Below are 17,288 nucleotides of genomic sequence, written 5' to 3'. Positions count from 1 at the left end.
TTAGGGCTGAGTTGGGTTGGGTTTAAACCCGACAAGAGATGAGCCTAGGCTGAGATATACCAGCCCGACCTAGGGATACACAGGGCTTGGATTAAGTTAAGAGACCTTAGGGTTGAGCTAGGGTTTTAAGAAACCTAACCCCAACCAGACCCATTGACACCTCTAAGCTATACTATTGAAAATTTGAAATGGCTATAATTTGTGAACTACTGTGATAATCTTATTATGTCGACCTTTCTAAAGCAACTTTTGTCTTGCAAAATAATTCATTCTCAATTCTTGAAACTCCAAGTATTACTAACAAAATTGATTTCAAGACATTTATATTTAATTTGCTCTAAGGGACTCACGAATTAGAAGCCTGTAAGACTCATGAATTAGAATTTTTTTTTTTTTTTGGTAAAAGGAAATTTTATTGCAAAAGAGGGATTAGCTAAGGAATGATGAGCTCAAGGCATCTTGATTTCATATGTTTAAAAGCCAAGGAGTGGAAAGTGGCCAATCTGTCTTACATGCCACAGACAGGGCATTCCAGGCTAAGGAATGAGCAACATCGTTTGTTTCCCTAGAGATAAAAGGAGAGATTACATTCTCTAAATTTGGAGGCAAGGATTTTGATATCAGAGACAATACCAAAAATGTCAATGGGGGGAGGAGGGGATTGCCTATTAATTTCATCTATAAGAGAGGCATTGTCCGACTCTACAAAAATGTAAGGGAATCCTCCATCGACGGCACTCTGTAAGCCACGTCTAAAAGCACAAGCTTCTCCCACAAGAACATCTACAAAAGAAGATGTATCTGAGGTTGCGCGTATAGGAACTCCCAAATAATTTCAAATGATAACCCCAAGACCACTGCAAGAGGCACCAAGGAGAAGGGCAGCATCGGTATTGACAAAACCAGGGGGAGGTCGAATCCATGATTGGCCAGCATTTAAAGATGGTGGAGAAGGAACCTCACGTTGAAGACGATCAGAACTCATTGAAGGCTTCTTGGGCTTTGGTGAAAACTTCCACTGGAGTCCAATATTTGCATTAAAAATCAAATCATTCCTCGCTATCCAAAGATATCAGCACAAAAGGAGCACAAACTTAACACTTCCTCACTTCGACCTTTGCTTAGAAATTGAATATGATCCCAATTCTCCAACTATCTTGCAAGTTTTAGGGGACCCTCATTAGGAGCAAAGAAGGATAAGTTACTGCCAAGCCAAGCGGCCTTCACAAACGGACACTCCAATAAAAAATGGTCACTTGATTCAATTGAACAACCACATCTTTTGCAACTTGGATCTTTTGAAATACGTTATGAAAGAAGGTTCTCCCCAGATGCAATGCTTGGAGCACACACCCTCCACAAGAAAATTTTGATTTTTGGGAGGGATTTGCATTTTCGTATCTTTTTCTAAACATTTACTGGGAGGATATCTTTCCAATCATAACGAAGAGATGATAAAGCTTGAGTGGTCATTTAACAAACCCAGAAAACCGTCTCTCTGACAAATTATTAGGTTTTACAAACATACAGGTATTTCTGTAGTTGAAAAGGCCCAAAACCGACCCACTCTCACCCCACTTCGTTTCCCCTCTGCCACCCAGCTTTCTGGGTTTCGGCTTTAATTTTGGCTGAAGTAACATAGGCAACGGATCTGATTAAAAAAATAGTGATTATGAGCGAGCAATCATTGGCCTACGTTAGCAGTGCTTTTAGTTCAATGTATTAAAGCGCTAAAAGAACAACATAAATCCGTTACTGTCACTTTTTTCACTCGGCCTACATTTATTAAAGGGAAAAAAGTTGGGTATACCGTCGATATCAAGTATACTAGCACCTATTGTGTCTATCTCTCTCTTTCCTTTTTCTGAAATGATCCCCATATCCTTCTTGAATGATACTTCATCATGTACTCTTATCGGTGTTATCCGCTAGTATACTTGATATCGGCGGCATACATATCCCTCTCATTTTATTAAAACTCTCTTTATCTTTTATTTTTATTTTTATTTTTATTTTTTTCTGATTATCCCCTATTTTTAAATTTTTATATCTTTTTCTTCTCTCCTCTTTTAAATACCTAGATTACCCCTCTATTTTTTCATTTGTAACATATTAAAATGTTTGGCTCAAAACATGTTTTACTAATCTAAAAAAACATCCACCTGGCTTTGTCCTTTTATTATTACTTGGTTAAATTGTTTTTTTTTGTCACTTAAATATATTATTTATTTATTAGTTTTTCATCTCATTCATCACAAGTTTAGTATCTATTTTTTTTTTGGTATTGGATTGGTATCGATCTCAACCAATACTAATTTTGATCGATATCGATTTTAATGTTACATTCACCGTTAGGATTGTGACACATGATTTTAGAAATTAAAAAAATGATAAAAGTATTGGATCTGTATCATTCTCAACCAATATTAATACAAACCACTTAATCCTTCCCTAATGAAAAGAGAGCACCCTTTAACGGAGGAATGTGACCCATGTAAAGTATTGGTTTTCATTCCAAATCAATTTGAAAAAAGTTGAATATATTACAAGTGAAAAAGGATGGGAAATCTGGGTATTAAAGGGTTTGTCTGGTTGTAACCTAAGTAGGTTACAAAAGGCTTGTAACCCACTTCTTGTTACCTAAAAGTCTTATAATGTGAAAGAAATGATTGGTTCAAGAGGGTTCAAAAAGTAATTTCATGTGTTTATATTTTCAATAAAAACTTAAAAGGTGTTGCACCATTTTTTATGACAAAGTGTTTAAAAAGGGTAGAAATGGAATTTTATCCTCAAATAGACCCATCACTACGTTTGGAATCTCAAATCTCAATTCCTCGCCTCTCTAAAGTCCAACATGGGATTGAAAAAAAAATAAAAATAAATTATACTAACCGTTGGGTGATTAGGTCTATTGCTTTGAATAAGGATGTCCATTTTCAGTCCAAGCGGGTTGGACTAATCAAGAGAAACGTGAAACGAACCTTATCGATTTCAGTTTTTATCAAATAGGTAAAAAAATTGAATTGGACCAGATCAAGCGAATCGAAACCGTAAAAGACCTTATAACAACTTAAAAAATTTACTAAAAGAGAACATATTACCTACAAGAGGCCATTAAGTCAACTCAATAAAAACCGAACCGGTCTGAATAGAAATTAAACTTTGATTTTAGTTTGGCCTAATACTAGATAAAATCTATATCAAAGTGACCAAAATCGAAAATTGCTCGAATCAATCACAAAAGTCTTATAAGCAGTATTTGGAAACAGCCTGGATAGATATTATTATGGTAGATTTGGATCAAAATTGGTTTATTCAATCAATGATTTTAAACTCGAAATTGAGTATCAAAACAATCCTTCTAGTGATTCCAATTCTAAATTGACCATTCTAGAACTTCCGGAGTTGGATAGTTTACGACCAATTATAATCCAAATCGGTTAATAGCAAAATTTTAACTCAAAATCAAAGAGTAAATTGGTCCCTAATGATTCCAGTCTGGATCAGATCCAAATCAATCAAAAAAAAGCTAGAATTGACACTAAATTCTAAAAACCAACAGCCTAATCCCAAAAATCCTAGATATGCCATTCTATAATGATCGGAATTGGGATTGATCCAAACTAGCCAAACCAACTAGGGATTTTAAACTTGGAATTGGAGATCAAACTGATCATGGTTTCAAGTATCGGTCTGGGATCGATCGTATCTATTGAGACCGATCCTCGATTCAGATCGTTTCAAGGGTAAAATAGGTAAAAGTTAGTACCTTTTATAAAAATCATGGGTAAAATAGACCGATACCCACCGATCCCATCCCATCCGAATCGGCATCGACTGAGACCAATACTGATACCGTCCCCTACATCTTTGGAATTAATTCCTATAAATTTTGATCCAATCGAATCAAAATTGGACAAAAAAGAACCCAAGAATCGCCCTCAAATCTTAAGACCCACGATCTAGTCCTTAAACCTTATAATCGATTTTAAACATGGAATCAGAGATCAAATCAATAGCTGCCAATATCAATCCAAATCCAAATCAAAATCAAATTGGAATTGACCAGAATCAATCCCAAAACCCTTAGAATCAATCTATAAAATATATCATAATTACAAAATTTCACATGTCATCATTATAGTAGTACCAAGCCTAAGATATTGTTTTACGAAAAAAAAAAAAAATTACCTACAATATTGCCATTTGTCATCTTCCTAGATTTTAACTTTCTTGAAAACACTAGCATATTTAATACAGTTGATTTCTTTAAAGAGAGAGAGAAAGAGAGAGAGAAATGATTAGAACTATCTTACCGACATCATCTCTAATGCACAACAATATAAATTATTGCAATATAATTGATACATGAATTTTTGGGAAGAGGTTTTGTTTTCTAAATTTCAAAAAACAAAAATGAAGTCCACCAAAAGTTTTAAACCCTAAAACCCAGAAAAACATTGAACACGCCGAGAAGAAAGAGAGCCTTTACCTAACTCACTAGAGATGATCTTGCCAAACTTTATGCCATCAAAACCAGCAAAGGTAACAGAAAGACTCGCGAGGAGGAAGACGATCAGTTGGGGCAAGGAGTTGTTCGGGTTGTTTGGGAAGAGTAGTCATTCTAAAAAATACCCCTCATTTTGCCATTTAAATCAAAGTAACGATTCAAAAAGTTGAGGTTGAATTTACTTTTTTGACCTTAAAAGCAATCATAAAATGATAAAATAACGAGGACACAATAATTTAGGTTACAAGGTTTTTGTAACCGGGTCGGTTACATTTAGACATACCCTTTAAAAAACCAAGGGAGAAAGAGATGTAAAAGTCTAAAAGTAGGAAGTATTAAAAAAAAAGGTAAAATATAAGGGAGTTTTAGTAAATATAGACTAAGTGTAGGGGAGTGATAGTAAATTCCTCAAAATAGATTAGATGGGTTTTAGTCGGGGCAGGGAGCATGTTGAGGTGGCGGAGAGGGTTGTCGAGGGTGGGGAAGCATGGGATGAGGTGGTGGTGATGGTGGTGGTCACTTGGGAATGCTGAGTGGAAAGAGAGAAGGGTAATGGTTGCAAGCTTGCAATGATGAGGTGAGAGAGAGAGACACACAAGAGTGTTGCGATGGTTGAGAAAGAGAAATGCAAGGTCATCCATATTGAAATGTTGGGACCTTTTCCTCTTTGTCCGATGGTCACTAAAGTGCAAGTGTGGATGGGTGTTATTAGTTCTTTTGCCCCTATTGTACCAAAATCGAAATACCCTTAATACTATTATAGAAGTCTATTCAACCATGAAAATTGTTTGCAGTTGTTGCATCAATGCGGTGAGCATCAGGTGGATGGGAGCCCCTTGGGACGTATGCCCAAATGTCCTCAACCATTTGATGCTCACTGTATTTCATCGTTCGTTACGGAGGATGTGGACTCCCACAAAATGTGCATTAAGAGATTCTCTCTTTATTGGGGCGCTTTTAATCCATGTGTGACTTAGAGTAAGCTATGCATGGAATAAATTCAAGCATCCAATTTTCTTGACCTGCGGTGAACAAAGAATCTCTCCATCTACCATCTTTTGGACGTTGGATAAGACTATTTACTATAGCATGTGAATGATATGATTTATTTTTATTTCGGCCAAAAAAAAATTATTGTACAAAAAGGTCAAAAAGCAGATCATGATTTTTTTAATATATTAAATGTAAATAGGAAAGAACAGGCTTGGCATTTAATCGAAGATTACTTGGCTAGTATTCATCAAGCCAAGAACATCATAGTCGATAACTATGGTTGATTAAAGATAACTTGCAGGTGATCCTCCCTAAATGGAGATTACTGGTGAATCTGATGATGCCAAGCTCTTATACTGTTGTACAATCAATACTGATGCTGTAGTTGAGAAATCTGATGATGCCAATAGACTTCCTACTGGTCCTAATTCAGGTATGTCACTCGTAACATCCAAAGTAGCTGCAACCTCTCCCTTCGGCTTTCTCCCCACCAGAAACAGATCAGAACGACTCAATTCCCTAATCATGGCAATGGTTTCTACTGAATTTCCAACCATTCTTACTTCATACTTCATTGAGCTTTCATTTTTGGTCTTTTGTTGGAATTCAGCCAAGTACTCATCATCAATCGTATCGATTGCTTGAGATTGCTGAGGTTCCATCAAGAAGCGAAGAACTGTGAGATTGATACCTGGGTGCTCAGCCATGCGAGCTCCATATGCAAGTGCCTCACGGTCATCACACCCTCCGAAGAACAACACAGTAATGGATGAAGAAACTTCGCTAGCAGGGACATGGGTTGTTCCACCAAAGCCACGATCAACGAGTATACCCACCGAGCATCTCGCGTGTTCGAGGACTCTTTGATTGACCCACCTGAAATCATTTCTTGTCGTTTCCATTGAACCATCCACTCTTTGATGCTTGTGGAAAGGGAGTATGATCATAGCCACCCTCTTGTTTTCAGCACTAGTGCAGATGTCTTCATGGATATTAGCCATTGCAGAGATAGCTGTCATGGGTTTCATTGAGACACCACTTAGTTGTTGAAATGCCTCAAAGGCGACCACAACGCGATCTGAATTAATCTGTCGTTGCCCCTTATTCCAGAAGGGTAACCCATTCTTCCTTGCCTTGTTCACCATGCGAATTGCAGAGGGTCTCTCTGAGAGCTCCATGAGGTGCATAGAATAGACGCATAGCCCTTGCGGCCGATCAGTCCCACGGGAGACTTCAATGAGATTTATCAAAGATGGTATGTTAATACTACTATGAAAACAAGCCATAACCCGAAATTCAGTTCTTGGGTTCTTCCTCTCTACCGTTCTGTGCTTGTAATCATCCATGTTGGCCCTTCTTGCAGGCTTATACACAGCAACAACAAGAGGTGTGGTGATAAAGGTTGTGAAGAGAGCCATCAAAACCATGATTGAAAAGGTCTGCTCATTTAACACCTGCAATTATGGAAATCAAACAAAACATTTATCTATAAAGCTAACAAATATACGCAAATAACCCTAAAACAAAAGACACAGAATATGAAATTCTACCTTTTTATCCCTACCGATGTTGAGGACGATGAGCTCCACCAACCCTTTACTGTTCATCAGGAAGCCTAGTGCAAGAGCCTCACGGGTAGGTACCTTACAGAGGAGGGAGACGACAATAGTGCCAACAATCTTCCCAAAACAAGCAGTGACAATGACCAAGACTAGAAGACCCCAGGATTGGGCCCCTCGAATCGTGGCCACATTTGTTTTCAATCCACTTGAGACAAAATACAGAGGGAGGAGGAGACCAGACACAAGATCTTCAACTTTCTCCACAAGAGCACTTGCAAAGGGTCCCTCCTTGGGGACTAGAATCCCAACCACAAAAGCCCCAAAGAGGGCATGGATCCCTATAGCATCCGTGGCAAACCCAGCTGCCAATACAAGAGCTAAGGTTGCACATATGTATAACTCATCTACAGGTTCACCTTCTTGGCAACGCCTGGCCATCCATTTAAATACTGGAGGAAGCACAAGAACGGCGCAGATAACGAAACAACAGCCAGAGAGAAGAACCCACACAGAGACTAGAGGGGAATGACCACTGGTGGAGAGAGCAATAGCAAGGGCTAAGAAGATCCAAGCAACCACATCATTAATTGCTGCGGCGGACATGGCCAACCGGCCCACATCAGTTGTGAGAAGCTTAAGCTCGGCAAGGATGCGGGCCAAGACAGGGAAGGCAGTTATAGAGAGGGCTACACCCATGAAGACAATGAAGGGAGGTCCATGCACGCCCTTGGATATACTTTGTCGGAAGACAAAGGATGAACCTATACCTAATGCAAAGGGGAAGCTAATTCCAACGATGGCGATGGCAAGAGCCTTCTTTCCTGTCCTACGGAGAGACTTTGGATCTAATTCTACACCTACTAGGAAGAGAAAGAAGAGGAGTCCAAGGTTGGCCAGAGTGTCTAAGACTGTGAGGCTCCTTGAGGGGAAAACTGAATGCAAATAGCTCTTGTTACGACCCAATGCTGATGGCCCAAGCAAAACTCCTCCCTGCAAACATTGAAGAATAACCAATACACAAAACTGAGTGATAGAGAGATGGTGGGTGCATTAGGGATCCATTTGGTATAAATTCTGAATTCTGATTTCACTTTTGGAGGAGCAGCAGGGGAGATAACTGATATTAACTTACAATGATCTCAGCAATGACACGAGGTTGCCTGAGTGGTCTGAGGAAATAAGCAAGAGTCCGTGTGACTGTGACGACAAGGCAAATCTGTAGAATAGCGAGAGGTAGTGCATAGTGTAGAGGATTGTTCCCTTGGAAGACTCCATTAGATGTAGCCGCCATGGGAGCTGGACATACAGTGGCATTGGAAGCCATTTCTTCCACCAATATGTTGAATTTCAGGTATTTTTCTCTACTACAGGACCTTCAAACAGAATAAAAGCTTCTTAATTCCAATTACAGATTTTCAATATATTTCATATCTACAAACTCAAATTTGAAATTGTAGAAAAACTAGAGATCCCCCTCATGTGAAAATCTGCATCTGAAAAGACTAATCTTTTGAGAGGAAGGTGTTCATATTTATGTTTGGAAAGAGATTCGCACTTATAATCGATGTGGGATTTAACAAAATCCAACATCAAACTAGAAAATCCTTTGGGTTTTTTTCCTTTCAAAAGGTAAATTAGACCCCTATACAGGGATTCAAAACACAGAACTGGGTCGGCCTAGATTGGCCCTGAAATCGGTACATTCTTGGCATATAGGGTCTTCCATACAAGGATCAGATGAGTCGGATCACCAGAATCAGGATCAGCATCTGCCGATTCAATCCGATCCCAATTCTCAAAATCCTTCTCCTGTAGCAACTGGGTATTTACTAGCCTAACCGGAAACATGTGGGTTTCTTCTTGCCATGGTGGATTATATAGTCTTATGTATCTGCCCGGGTAAAGGGTTTTTCCAGGGGGTGTGGATGTGGATCTTTTTATCCCAAAAAGGAAGAAAAAGAGAGTTGGATGTGGATCTTTCCTGGATATAATATCCCACTGCCCCCAAAAGATTGTTGGGTTCAGGGTTTATTCAGTTTCTGTTTGGATCTCCTTTCTCTCAGATCATTGAGAACAACACTACCCCACCACAAAGCTCCTGGATTCTTTAATTAAAACCCAATAATCATGTTTAAACTTCCCTTACAAGTTACAGGTTTTGTAGTCTCTCTCACTATAGAAGTTAAAACTCTAACTAAATGAATCCTCGAAACGAGCACAGTAGTCTTGTCCATTTTTTCTGATATTTTCCTTTGTGGAGAGACCCAGAAAATGTTGACAAAGAAGAAAAACTTAATGGAATAAAAGTATAAAACCGAAAGATTTTAAGATCAATCTGCCAGCAGGAAATAATCTCTTCCCATGAATTTTTCCTTACTAACAAACAAGAATTACTCTACCAAAAGAAAAAAAAAGACAAACAAGAATTACTTAGAGGGAAGAAATGAATAGTAAGAAATATATATGATCCATATATATACGGAAACAATTTCTTTAGATTACTTTTTCCTTCAATAGAGATAGAGATTTCTTACCTGTAAGTGTTTCAGCAGATGGGCAGAGAGCTTTCCTTCAATGCTAAGTACTTATAATGATATTTCTGAAGAAGCCATTAATCTCTTCCTTGCCTCCTCCTAGTCCAAAGATAGAAAAATACTCATACAAATGATATAGACCATGTAACTGATATTTTAAATAGACGGCTTGGTGGAGGTATTTCTCCATACCTTTTTTGACTCAGAGAAAGAAACATAATTTTTTTTTGTATTATAAGCAATTTATTCTTAAATATCTAATATTTTCAGGAATGAAGTTACTTCCATGCCTCCATTGTCTTATAATTAGAAGTTCGTGTACTCCCACTTGGTAAATTCTTGAGGAATTTTCTATATATTGTATGATACAGTCTAAATGATACATCTATAGGTGATTAGGTGTATTTAAAATTTGTAACCCTTTTTTGACATTTTCTTCAGACAGTTTCTTGTCACATTCCTAAAGGTATTTAAATTAGAGGTCCAAAATAATTTTAAAATGATTTATTATTATATCATTATGAAAAAAAATTATTTATCAAAATAGAAAGTCAGAGGTTGTCATTGTCTTTGTACATTTTTTAAATTCATGTGTAAAATAAAAAGATTTATCCTCATTGGAAAAAAAAAAATGGTATACTAAACACACAAAAAAGTTAAGTTACAAATTATTTGACACCTTAAGGATATCAATAAGCAAATCATAGAAATATATTATTTCACAAAATGGACCAAGTTACTCAAAAAGGATTGCCTTGACAAACAAGTTTTCACTGTTGACAAGCCGACATCTTGGTCCTATGCCTTTGTGTTTAGCTTTAGCCCAAACAGAGTTCACCTAGTGGCTAAATAAGGCAATAAAGACATCTTGGTTCTATGCCTATGGGTTTAGCTTTAGCCCAAACAGAGTTCACCTAGTGGCTAAATAAGGCAATAAAATTTTAAGGACTACAAGAGTGTGCACGTGGGCATACATTTGATTTGATTTTTATTTTTATTTATTATTATTATTATTATTTTATCTTTTTTTTTTTTATGAAGCGTGGGCATACATTGACCATTGACAAATAAAAGGATGCATGCTAATATATTCAAGAGTATTTGATTGAATTAGGTCTTAAAATTTGACATGTGGACTATTCAACCCTATACCTATCTATCCTACACCTAGAATTACCACATCATCCCAATACATGGCTAAAATTGGTAAGCAAACCTAATAATCTTATTATGTTGGCCTGTCTAAAGCAATTTTTGTCTTCCAAAATAAGGTACTCTCAATTCTTGAAACTTCCTGTATTGCTGACAAATTGAATTCCAACACATTTATATTTAATTTGCTCTAAGGGACTCATGAATTTGAAGTCTGTAGCAATCCTTCCAACCTTACATGGGATTTAAAAGTTATTTTCACATTTTTTAAAGAAACCCAGCTGTGTTTGGGTGTTAGCAACTTGGTGGGGGAGTTGAAACTTCTTCAATCTTTTTACTTGAAATAAAACCACAACATCTAAATTCCAATCATGTATTGGTTCCTGTGGACAGCAGACAAGTGGTCCTATAGACATTTCCATTTTCAAAACCTGTGTAAGATTGTAGACTATTGTGAAGGTTAATGCCACTGCACTTTTGTAATATAAATAATGCTAGTGGAAGAAATATCTATTAGTTACCAAAAAAGAAGAAGAAGAAGAAGAAGAAGAAGTATCTATTTCTATAAGCTCAAACAACTCCAAGTATTGTGATGGACTTAAAAATTAACAGCTCTTAGCATCACAATTGTTGAAGCAACAACTAATATAATATCCAATGAAAGAATGATTCCTTTTCCAATGCTTATGTCACCATTGGCCACTAAAGAACATATAACCTTTTGAAGAACATCATAATGCCTTTTCCTCCCACAAATGATTGAAAAAAGTATGTCCACAAAGGGGTCTCTATTGTGCTCCTGCTTCAGGTCCAGTGTTATCAAGCCCTATTTCTTCTCTACTCTATTAATATTCTGCCTCCCTTTTCTACTTTGTATTGGCTTGCTCTCAAGTTATCTAAATAAATTCTATTTATTTGGTTCCCCACAAGAGGGGGAAGGGAAGATGTAACTACACGCCACTACAATTCAATATGCTCTAGCTGTGGAGGATTTGAATATTCAACTTTAAACGTATCTTAATTAAATGAAATCAGAGATTAGGATCTTACTTTTCCAATCAATCCTAAGTCAAAGACATTTTTTCGTTATTAATTAAAAAAGTCAACGACACTTTTTTTATGTTACTATGGGATCAACTAATAAGGGTGGGAGACAAAGAACCCGGGGACAAAGGAGAAGGGATCCCATGAGGACACGGGGGCGTGAAACCGAGGGATCCGGCTCCTCGCCTTATCCTCAATCGCCCATGTTTTGGCCATGTCCATCTGAGCATTTGACACGTGTGCATAACGGATCCAACGGCCGTCACCCTATGCCCAGAAAAAACCACCCATCTTCATTACTAACCCATACCCGAGCGCTACCTCCTTAAGGCTTCTCCTTATTCTACCCATCTGAGACATTCCAACGGAGAAGCCGACGCCGGTGATCGCAGGCGAGCTAGGTAAAATCCCCAACTGCCAATCTCTTCTCTTCCATTCTCTTCTCTGCCAAACTTCCAAGATCGAGATCTTCTACTACAGAGGCGTGGTTTTGCTTCAAAAAGAGGTGCGGAGGTGCCGTGCCCAGACCGAGAGCTTATACATGTGCTCGGTGTTCTGGTTTTGCTTCACAGAGGTAAAACTACCTTGAAGACTCAAATATGAAAGACATGGCGCTCCATTCCCATTTCAAGCAACCCTTCTTCGTCCCCAATCCCCCAGGAGTCCTCCACCACTACTGAAAAGAGTGAAAGAAAATCTCCTAATCGCAAAATTTTTAAAGTTCTAAGACCAGACCAGAGAATCTTCTATGTCTGCATCACTGCTCGGCTCTCGAATCATTCCGGGAACAACCAACAATTGCAGGTACCATCACCGCAAGAGCTACAACGGTAAAACCATCATGTCCGCCTGCGTCGACAACTCCTGTTACGATTCTGATCGGACCCAGGTCGTCGATCATTTTCTTAACAATTATGTTAACTTTTCCAGACCCAACTTCCCCGATCTCGTCACTTGTTCTCCTCTCACTCATCAAGAACAGAACACCTCTGCCTCCGTCGACGGCGGTGAAGACAGGGATGATGAGATGTGGTTAAAGGTCCGAGAAGAAGCTCAGCGCGATGTGGAGCAAGAACCCATCTTGTCTGGCTACTATTTCTGCTCGATTCCCATTTCTGCTGGATACTTAGTTACTTACTGATCTTGGAGCCTATTAGACTCTAATTTACTCATACCTCTTTCTATTATCTTGGTAGTTTCCGGTCTAAGAGAGAAGAATTGCAGGATAGGTTAGAGGAGAAATCTCAGATGGGTAAGGGCATGGCGCTCGGGTATGGGTTAGTAGTGAAGATAGGTGGGCAAAGGATTATAGCCGTTGGATCCATTATGTACACATGTCAAATGCTCAAATAGACATGAGAAGACTTTGAGTATAAGGAGAGGAGCCGGATCCGAAACCGAGACTCCAAGGGGCACTGTGCTTTAAACCATAAGCTCAAACTAGCTGCACTAGCAGCTGTCCTCAAAAAATGCGTACTTGTTGCCATGATTCCAAAACACACAACGGTCAGTATCGGTTGGATTGAAATGATATTGGACTTGATCGATCTCTGATCTTGACGTTTTCAATCTCGTTCCTCATATATGATTCAAAAGTTAAATCGTAATAAAAGTGATTTAAAAAAAAAATTAGTAAATCAATCCGATTCAATCTATTCCAAAATGGTATCAAGCTTGATCGTTTCTGAGTTTTAGATCCTTGCTTAAGTCCTAGAAATCTCTTTCACCACTCCCTTTTGGTGGAGCAATTTAGGAAAATCATTGGTTCTTTCAATTCCTCCCATTTGAATCATATCATTCATCTTTATTGAAGCACTCAAAGGCCTCAATTAATTGCAAATATTTAACCTCCATTGACTTTCTCTCAGTTTAATCGTGCATCAATGCTACTCCTAAATTAGTTTCAGTTTATTCATTCTTTAATTTAGTTTTTATAGTTTTATTGTTCATCCATTTCAAGCATCCTCATTTTATTACACTAAGTTTGAATAGTCATTTCAATGGCCAATGGATCCCGGACATCTGAAACCCCATAAAATTTGGGGATACAAAATAAGTGCAATTTTAATAATATTTAATTAGATTATGACATAAAAGAATTACTGATACTACTATTTTCATAAAATACAAATGTAACTCCTTGTTGGAGTGTAGAACAAAACAAGGAGGATTCCACAAGATTGATTGATTGATTGTCCGTGAAGGTTCAAACAGTTCTTTAATTCATGCACTTCATTAAGGTAAACCCTTGAGAACATCAGGGTGTAGGGTGTCATCAGCAACCAGTATCTGAGACACCGGTGGAGCTCTAGGCAATTTTTGATAAAGTTTTGTTTTTTGCGTTTTTTTGTTCTCAAAAACAAATAAATAACCTAAAATGCGTTTGATAAAGTTATTCTGTTTCATCCGTGTCTAGAGACATAAATAAAATTTTATACCTATTTACAATTCTATAAACGTTTCTAGAAACGAATTTGATATGAAAAAAAAGGATGTTGTGCCCGATTAATCTCTCAACTATTTAAACCTAAAAAGAGGCAACCGAAACCCTTTCTCACTTTTGGGCATCTGATGATACTATTGGGTTTTTTAGTAGCATTATGTCTATAAAAAAATATTTCGAGAAACAGATTTATCAAATACTAAAAAATCCGTTTATATTTTTAGAAACGTGAAAAGCTATTTTTACTATTTCTAGACACATAAACAACATAAACGTTATCAAATGGTGCCTTATTCTCACTCTAATTCTCTTGATTGAACCGGCTTGAGCAAAAAAAACATTACTCAAGGTCTACGCACATAGAACAAAGATGGATGAAAGAGGGGGTCTCCCTATCAGATGCCCCTAGATGGAATGATTTTGCCCGAGTAGTATCATTCACCAGTAATTTATATTGAATTGTAGTAATGTATCCCATAACCATTAAGACTTGAATTTTAGTAATGTATCCCAAAACCATCAAGACCCATTTATCTACAAAAGCAAAGGTAGAAAGAATTATTTTAATAAACCTCCAGGCCATCTCTATCATAACATTTTCCTTTCTTCCAATGTCGGATTTAATAGAAAACCTCATAAGCTGTAAAAAAATTGTTGGATATGAGGCAGTTTGGAACCAAAAAGATTGGTAGAAGGTTGGAGGTAGATCAACGGGTCGGGGACTTACAAAGGTCCCATGGCGGCAAACGTAGCCTTCTTTATTTCATCAGGGGATGGGTTAAATCAGAGGGTTGAGTTGGTTTCATCATTCACAAAAGGTTCAATAAGGAAATAATCTCCTGAAGAGCCTCATTATGATCAGCTCTTCCATGAAGGTAGATTGACAATGAGAGGTAATTTCATAAAATAATTCAGAGTTTGAAGAAGTCCAGCTACCTGAAGGAAGACGGACCTTTAATATTCTATTTGATTGGCGTGTTTGTAGAGTGTATTAATGTGTTGCAGACTTGCAGGTGAGAAAGCAGACTTCTGCAAGTCCTCTGTCACTACAAAACAAGGAGGAGAGAATCCCTGGGAGTGGGAATTCATGTGACTCTCTTAATGTATAGACTAGACTCTTAAAACCGCAAACCCTAATTTTCATCTCAAACTTTACTTTTGTAATGCTTCTTCTCTCGCTCAGCCGCACCACCCAGGGTCTGCGCCCGATCTTCTTTGTTCAGCATCACAATTAGCAGCCATATCCACAACGCTTGAACAGTGATTGTAATTTATCGCATTCGAGATCGATTTCTCCGATCGCAGGACCCAAAGGCTTCTGCTCTCCTAGCAATCGCAGAACCGATCCTTCCCAACCCCAAAATCCCGACTCTTTTACCGCTGAACTTGGTGTTTAGCTCCTTATCCCCTTTGGTCACCCACTATCCACTCTTCACGTAAGGATCATGCTGGCAAATCCTTCTATATATCCCTAGCACCAAAGCCATGGCCGTGTCGGCGAGCACGCCAGGGTGTTAGTAACCCGGTCCCCTGCAACTCATGTGTAAAAACCCCTCTCCCCATCAGAGATCGGCATGCGTTGATTTGTCCGACGGCATTCCTATTGTCCTTGAACTTGGAAGCGATTCTCCCCGTAAGTCTCTTACCTTTCTAACAAGTGAAGCTTTGTAAAATTCTCTGTTGCTTCTACCCAAAAAAAAAAAAAAAAAAAAAGGGATTCTCTCTCCGTTGTTGAATAATAGTTTCTAGATTATAGTCTATAGAGTACATGCTCTTTCAGTTTTCCTTCTAACTTGCTAAAAAAATCAATAACTCTTTCAACCCATTAAAGCTTCCAGAAAAGATTTCTTTATGTCTGATAACCACTAGATGTCATATAAGAAAGCGCCATATAAGAAAGCGCATACAGGCTCTTGGCGTTGGTAAAAGAAAGTTGCAGATGCCTAGTTGAAGTACAGTTCACACACATTTTCAGGAGTGATCTTGCTCTGGCATCAAGCGCCTGTTACTTTCTTTACACAGTCCTCAAGTGATCATGAGTGGGAACAGTCTTCATAATACAGTATTCTCCTGGTTCATCTGGATTCTCAGCCAGGATATGCATACCATCTTCATATGTTCAAGCCAGAGTTATTTTTGCAGTATTTTATTGTGGAAACAGATGTGCAGGATGTTCTTCCTCTTCAGTACACGGTTGTCACCAGTTGTTGAGTACCTTGTCAAATTTTAATATTTCTGCAGAAGTTTTAACTATCAGAGAAGCTTGTTTGACCCTTAAATTCTTGATAGATTTTTTTTTTAAGTCATCCCCTGCATTGTAAGCATGGTTTCCACACCTCCCCTCACTTGACTGTCATGCCCGCCAGGTTGAAATTGTGGCTTTGAAGTTGATGTAGCTCAATGTACCTCGTACAAACAATTCTCCTGCAACTATCGATCATGTTCCTTCTAATGTAGCTTGTCCAAACATTCCTTCACCTCCCTAGCATGCATGTCCCTTTAAGTCTTCTGGTCTGTACCACATTCACATTAAATCTCATAGTATTTGTCCAACTGTACCATTTTCTTATCAATTAGAGTGTATAGTCTTAGGTGTAGTCTAAATCATGTAATCTTCTCGGCTTCTTGCTACAAGTCATTGCTCTTCTCAAAATTTCAGGTTTCGGAGCCCGCCTAGGCACTTTCTAGGGGGATCGTCTTCTTCATCCTCCCATCAACCAGATTCCTAGCGACCTGCTTTTGGTTTACATACCCATTTCCATCTCACTGTGGCTGCGTTTGTTTTGCCGTAAAATATAATATGGAAAATAATAATTATTTATATATAATTTAAATATTTTTTCTGCCATTAGGCGTGCTTTTGGTTGGACATGACTAATAAGCACATTTAAACATGATTGAGTGAGGGGATTTACCGAGACATATGATGGTGGAGTTCTCCATGGATGCCAAGAGTAAAGATACCCTCACTATTTTGGTAAAACAACATCTTGAAATTTTGAAATGGATTTTTTTTTCTGACTTTTTTATTTCACATATCTGTAAAACAT

General features: G+C 38.0%; 2 protein-coding genes and 1 long non-coding RNA gene across 18 annotated transcripts in view; 2 read left to right on the top strand and 1 right to left on the bottom strand.

Moving 5' to 3' along the window:
• Window positions 1-5,672: 5,672 nt before the first annotated feature.
• On the bottom strand, window positions 5,673-8,389 carry LOC122081827 (cation/H(+) antiporter 18-like). The gene is made up of 3 exons (XM_042649162.1): window positions 8,198-8,389; window positions 7,054-8,055; window positions 5,673-6,957 (listed from the first exon to the last, which is right to left on the bottom strand). The coding sequence occupies exons 1-3, from the start codon at window positions 8,387-8,389 to the stop codon at window positions 5,815-5,817; spliced, it is 2,337 nt and encodes a 778-aa protein (XP_042505096.1). The 3' UTR covers window positions 5,673-5,814.
• On the top strand, window positions 7,971-8,486 carry LOC122081828. Its single transcript, XR_006141235.1, has 2 exons — window positions 7,971-8,106; window positions 8,209-8,486. It is a non-coding gene; the product is annotated as an uncharacterized LOC122081828 (long non-coding RNA).
• A 6,433-nt stretch (window positions 8,487-14,919) lies between these two features.
• Window positions 14,920-17,288, top strand: part of LOC122081723 — an 18,275-nt gene continuing 15,906 nt past the window's right edge. For 8 of the 16 annotated variants that reach the window (XR_006141185.1, XR_006141182.1, XR_006141181.1 and 5 more), the window contains exon 1: window positions 14,924-15,871. The gene's annotated coding sequence lies outside the window, so the exon portion shown is untranslated. Of the gene's footprint in view, window positions 15,872-17,288 lie in introns of all 16 variants that reach the window. The other 8 variants (XR_006141179.1, XR_006141177.1, XR_006141180.1 and 5 more) reach the window with 6 other exon arrangements.

Source organism: Macadamia integrifolia, chromosome 6, assembly GCF_013358625.1.
Source record: "Macadamia integrifolia cultivar HAES 741 chromosome 6, SCU_Mint_v3, whole genome shotgun sequence".
Lineage (NCBI taxonomy): Eukaryota > Viridiplantae > Streptophyta > Magnoliopsida > Proteales > Proteaceae > Macadamia > Macadamia integrifolia.
The sequence above is the reverse complement of the archived record's forward strand: the minus strand, read 5'-3'. Positions and strand labels throughout refer to the sequence as shown.

Excerpts from the sequence above, each read along its gene's own strand:
- LOC122081827 (XM_042649162.1), bottom strand. The coding sequence starts at position 8,389 with ATGGCTTCCAATGCCACTGTATGTCCAGCTCCCATGGCGGCTACATCT. Across the intron at positions 8,056-8,197 it reads GTGTCATTGCTGAGATCATT|GGAGGAGTTTTGCTTGGGCC; the intron begins GTAAGTTAATAT and ends CAATGTTTGCAG. Across the intron at positions 6,958-7,053 it reads ACATCGGTAGGGATAAAAAG|GTGTTAAATGAGCAGACCTT; the intron begins GTAGAATTTCAT and ends CCATAATTGCAG.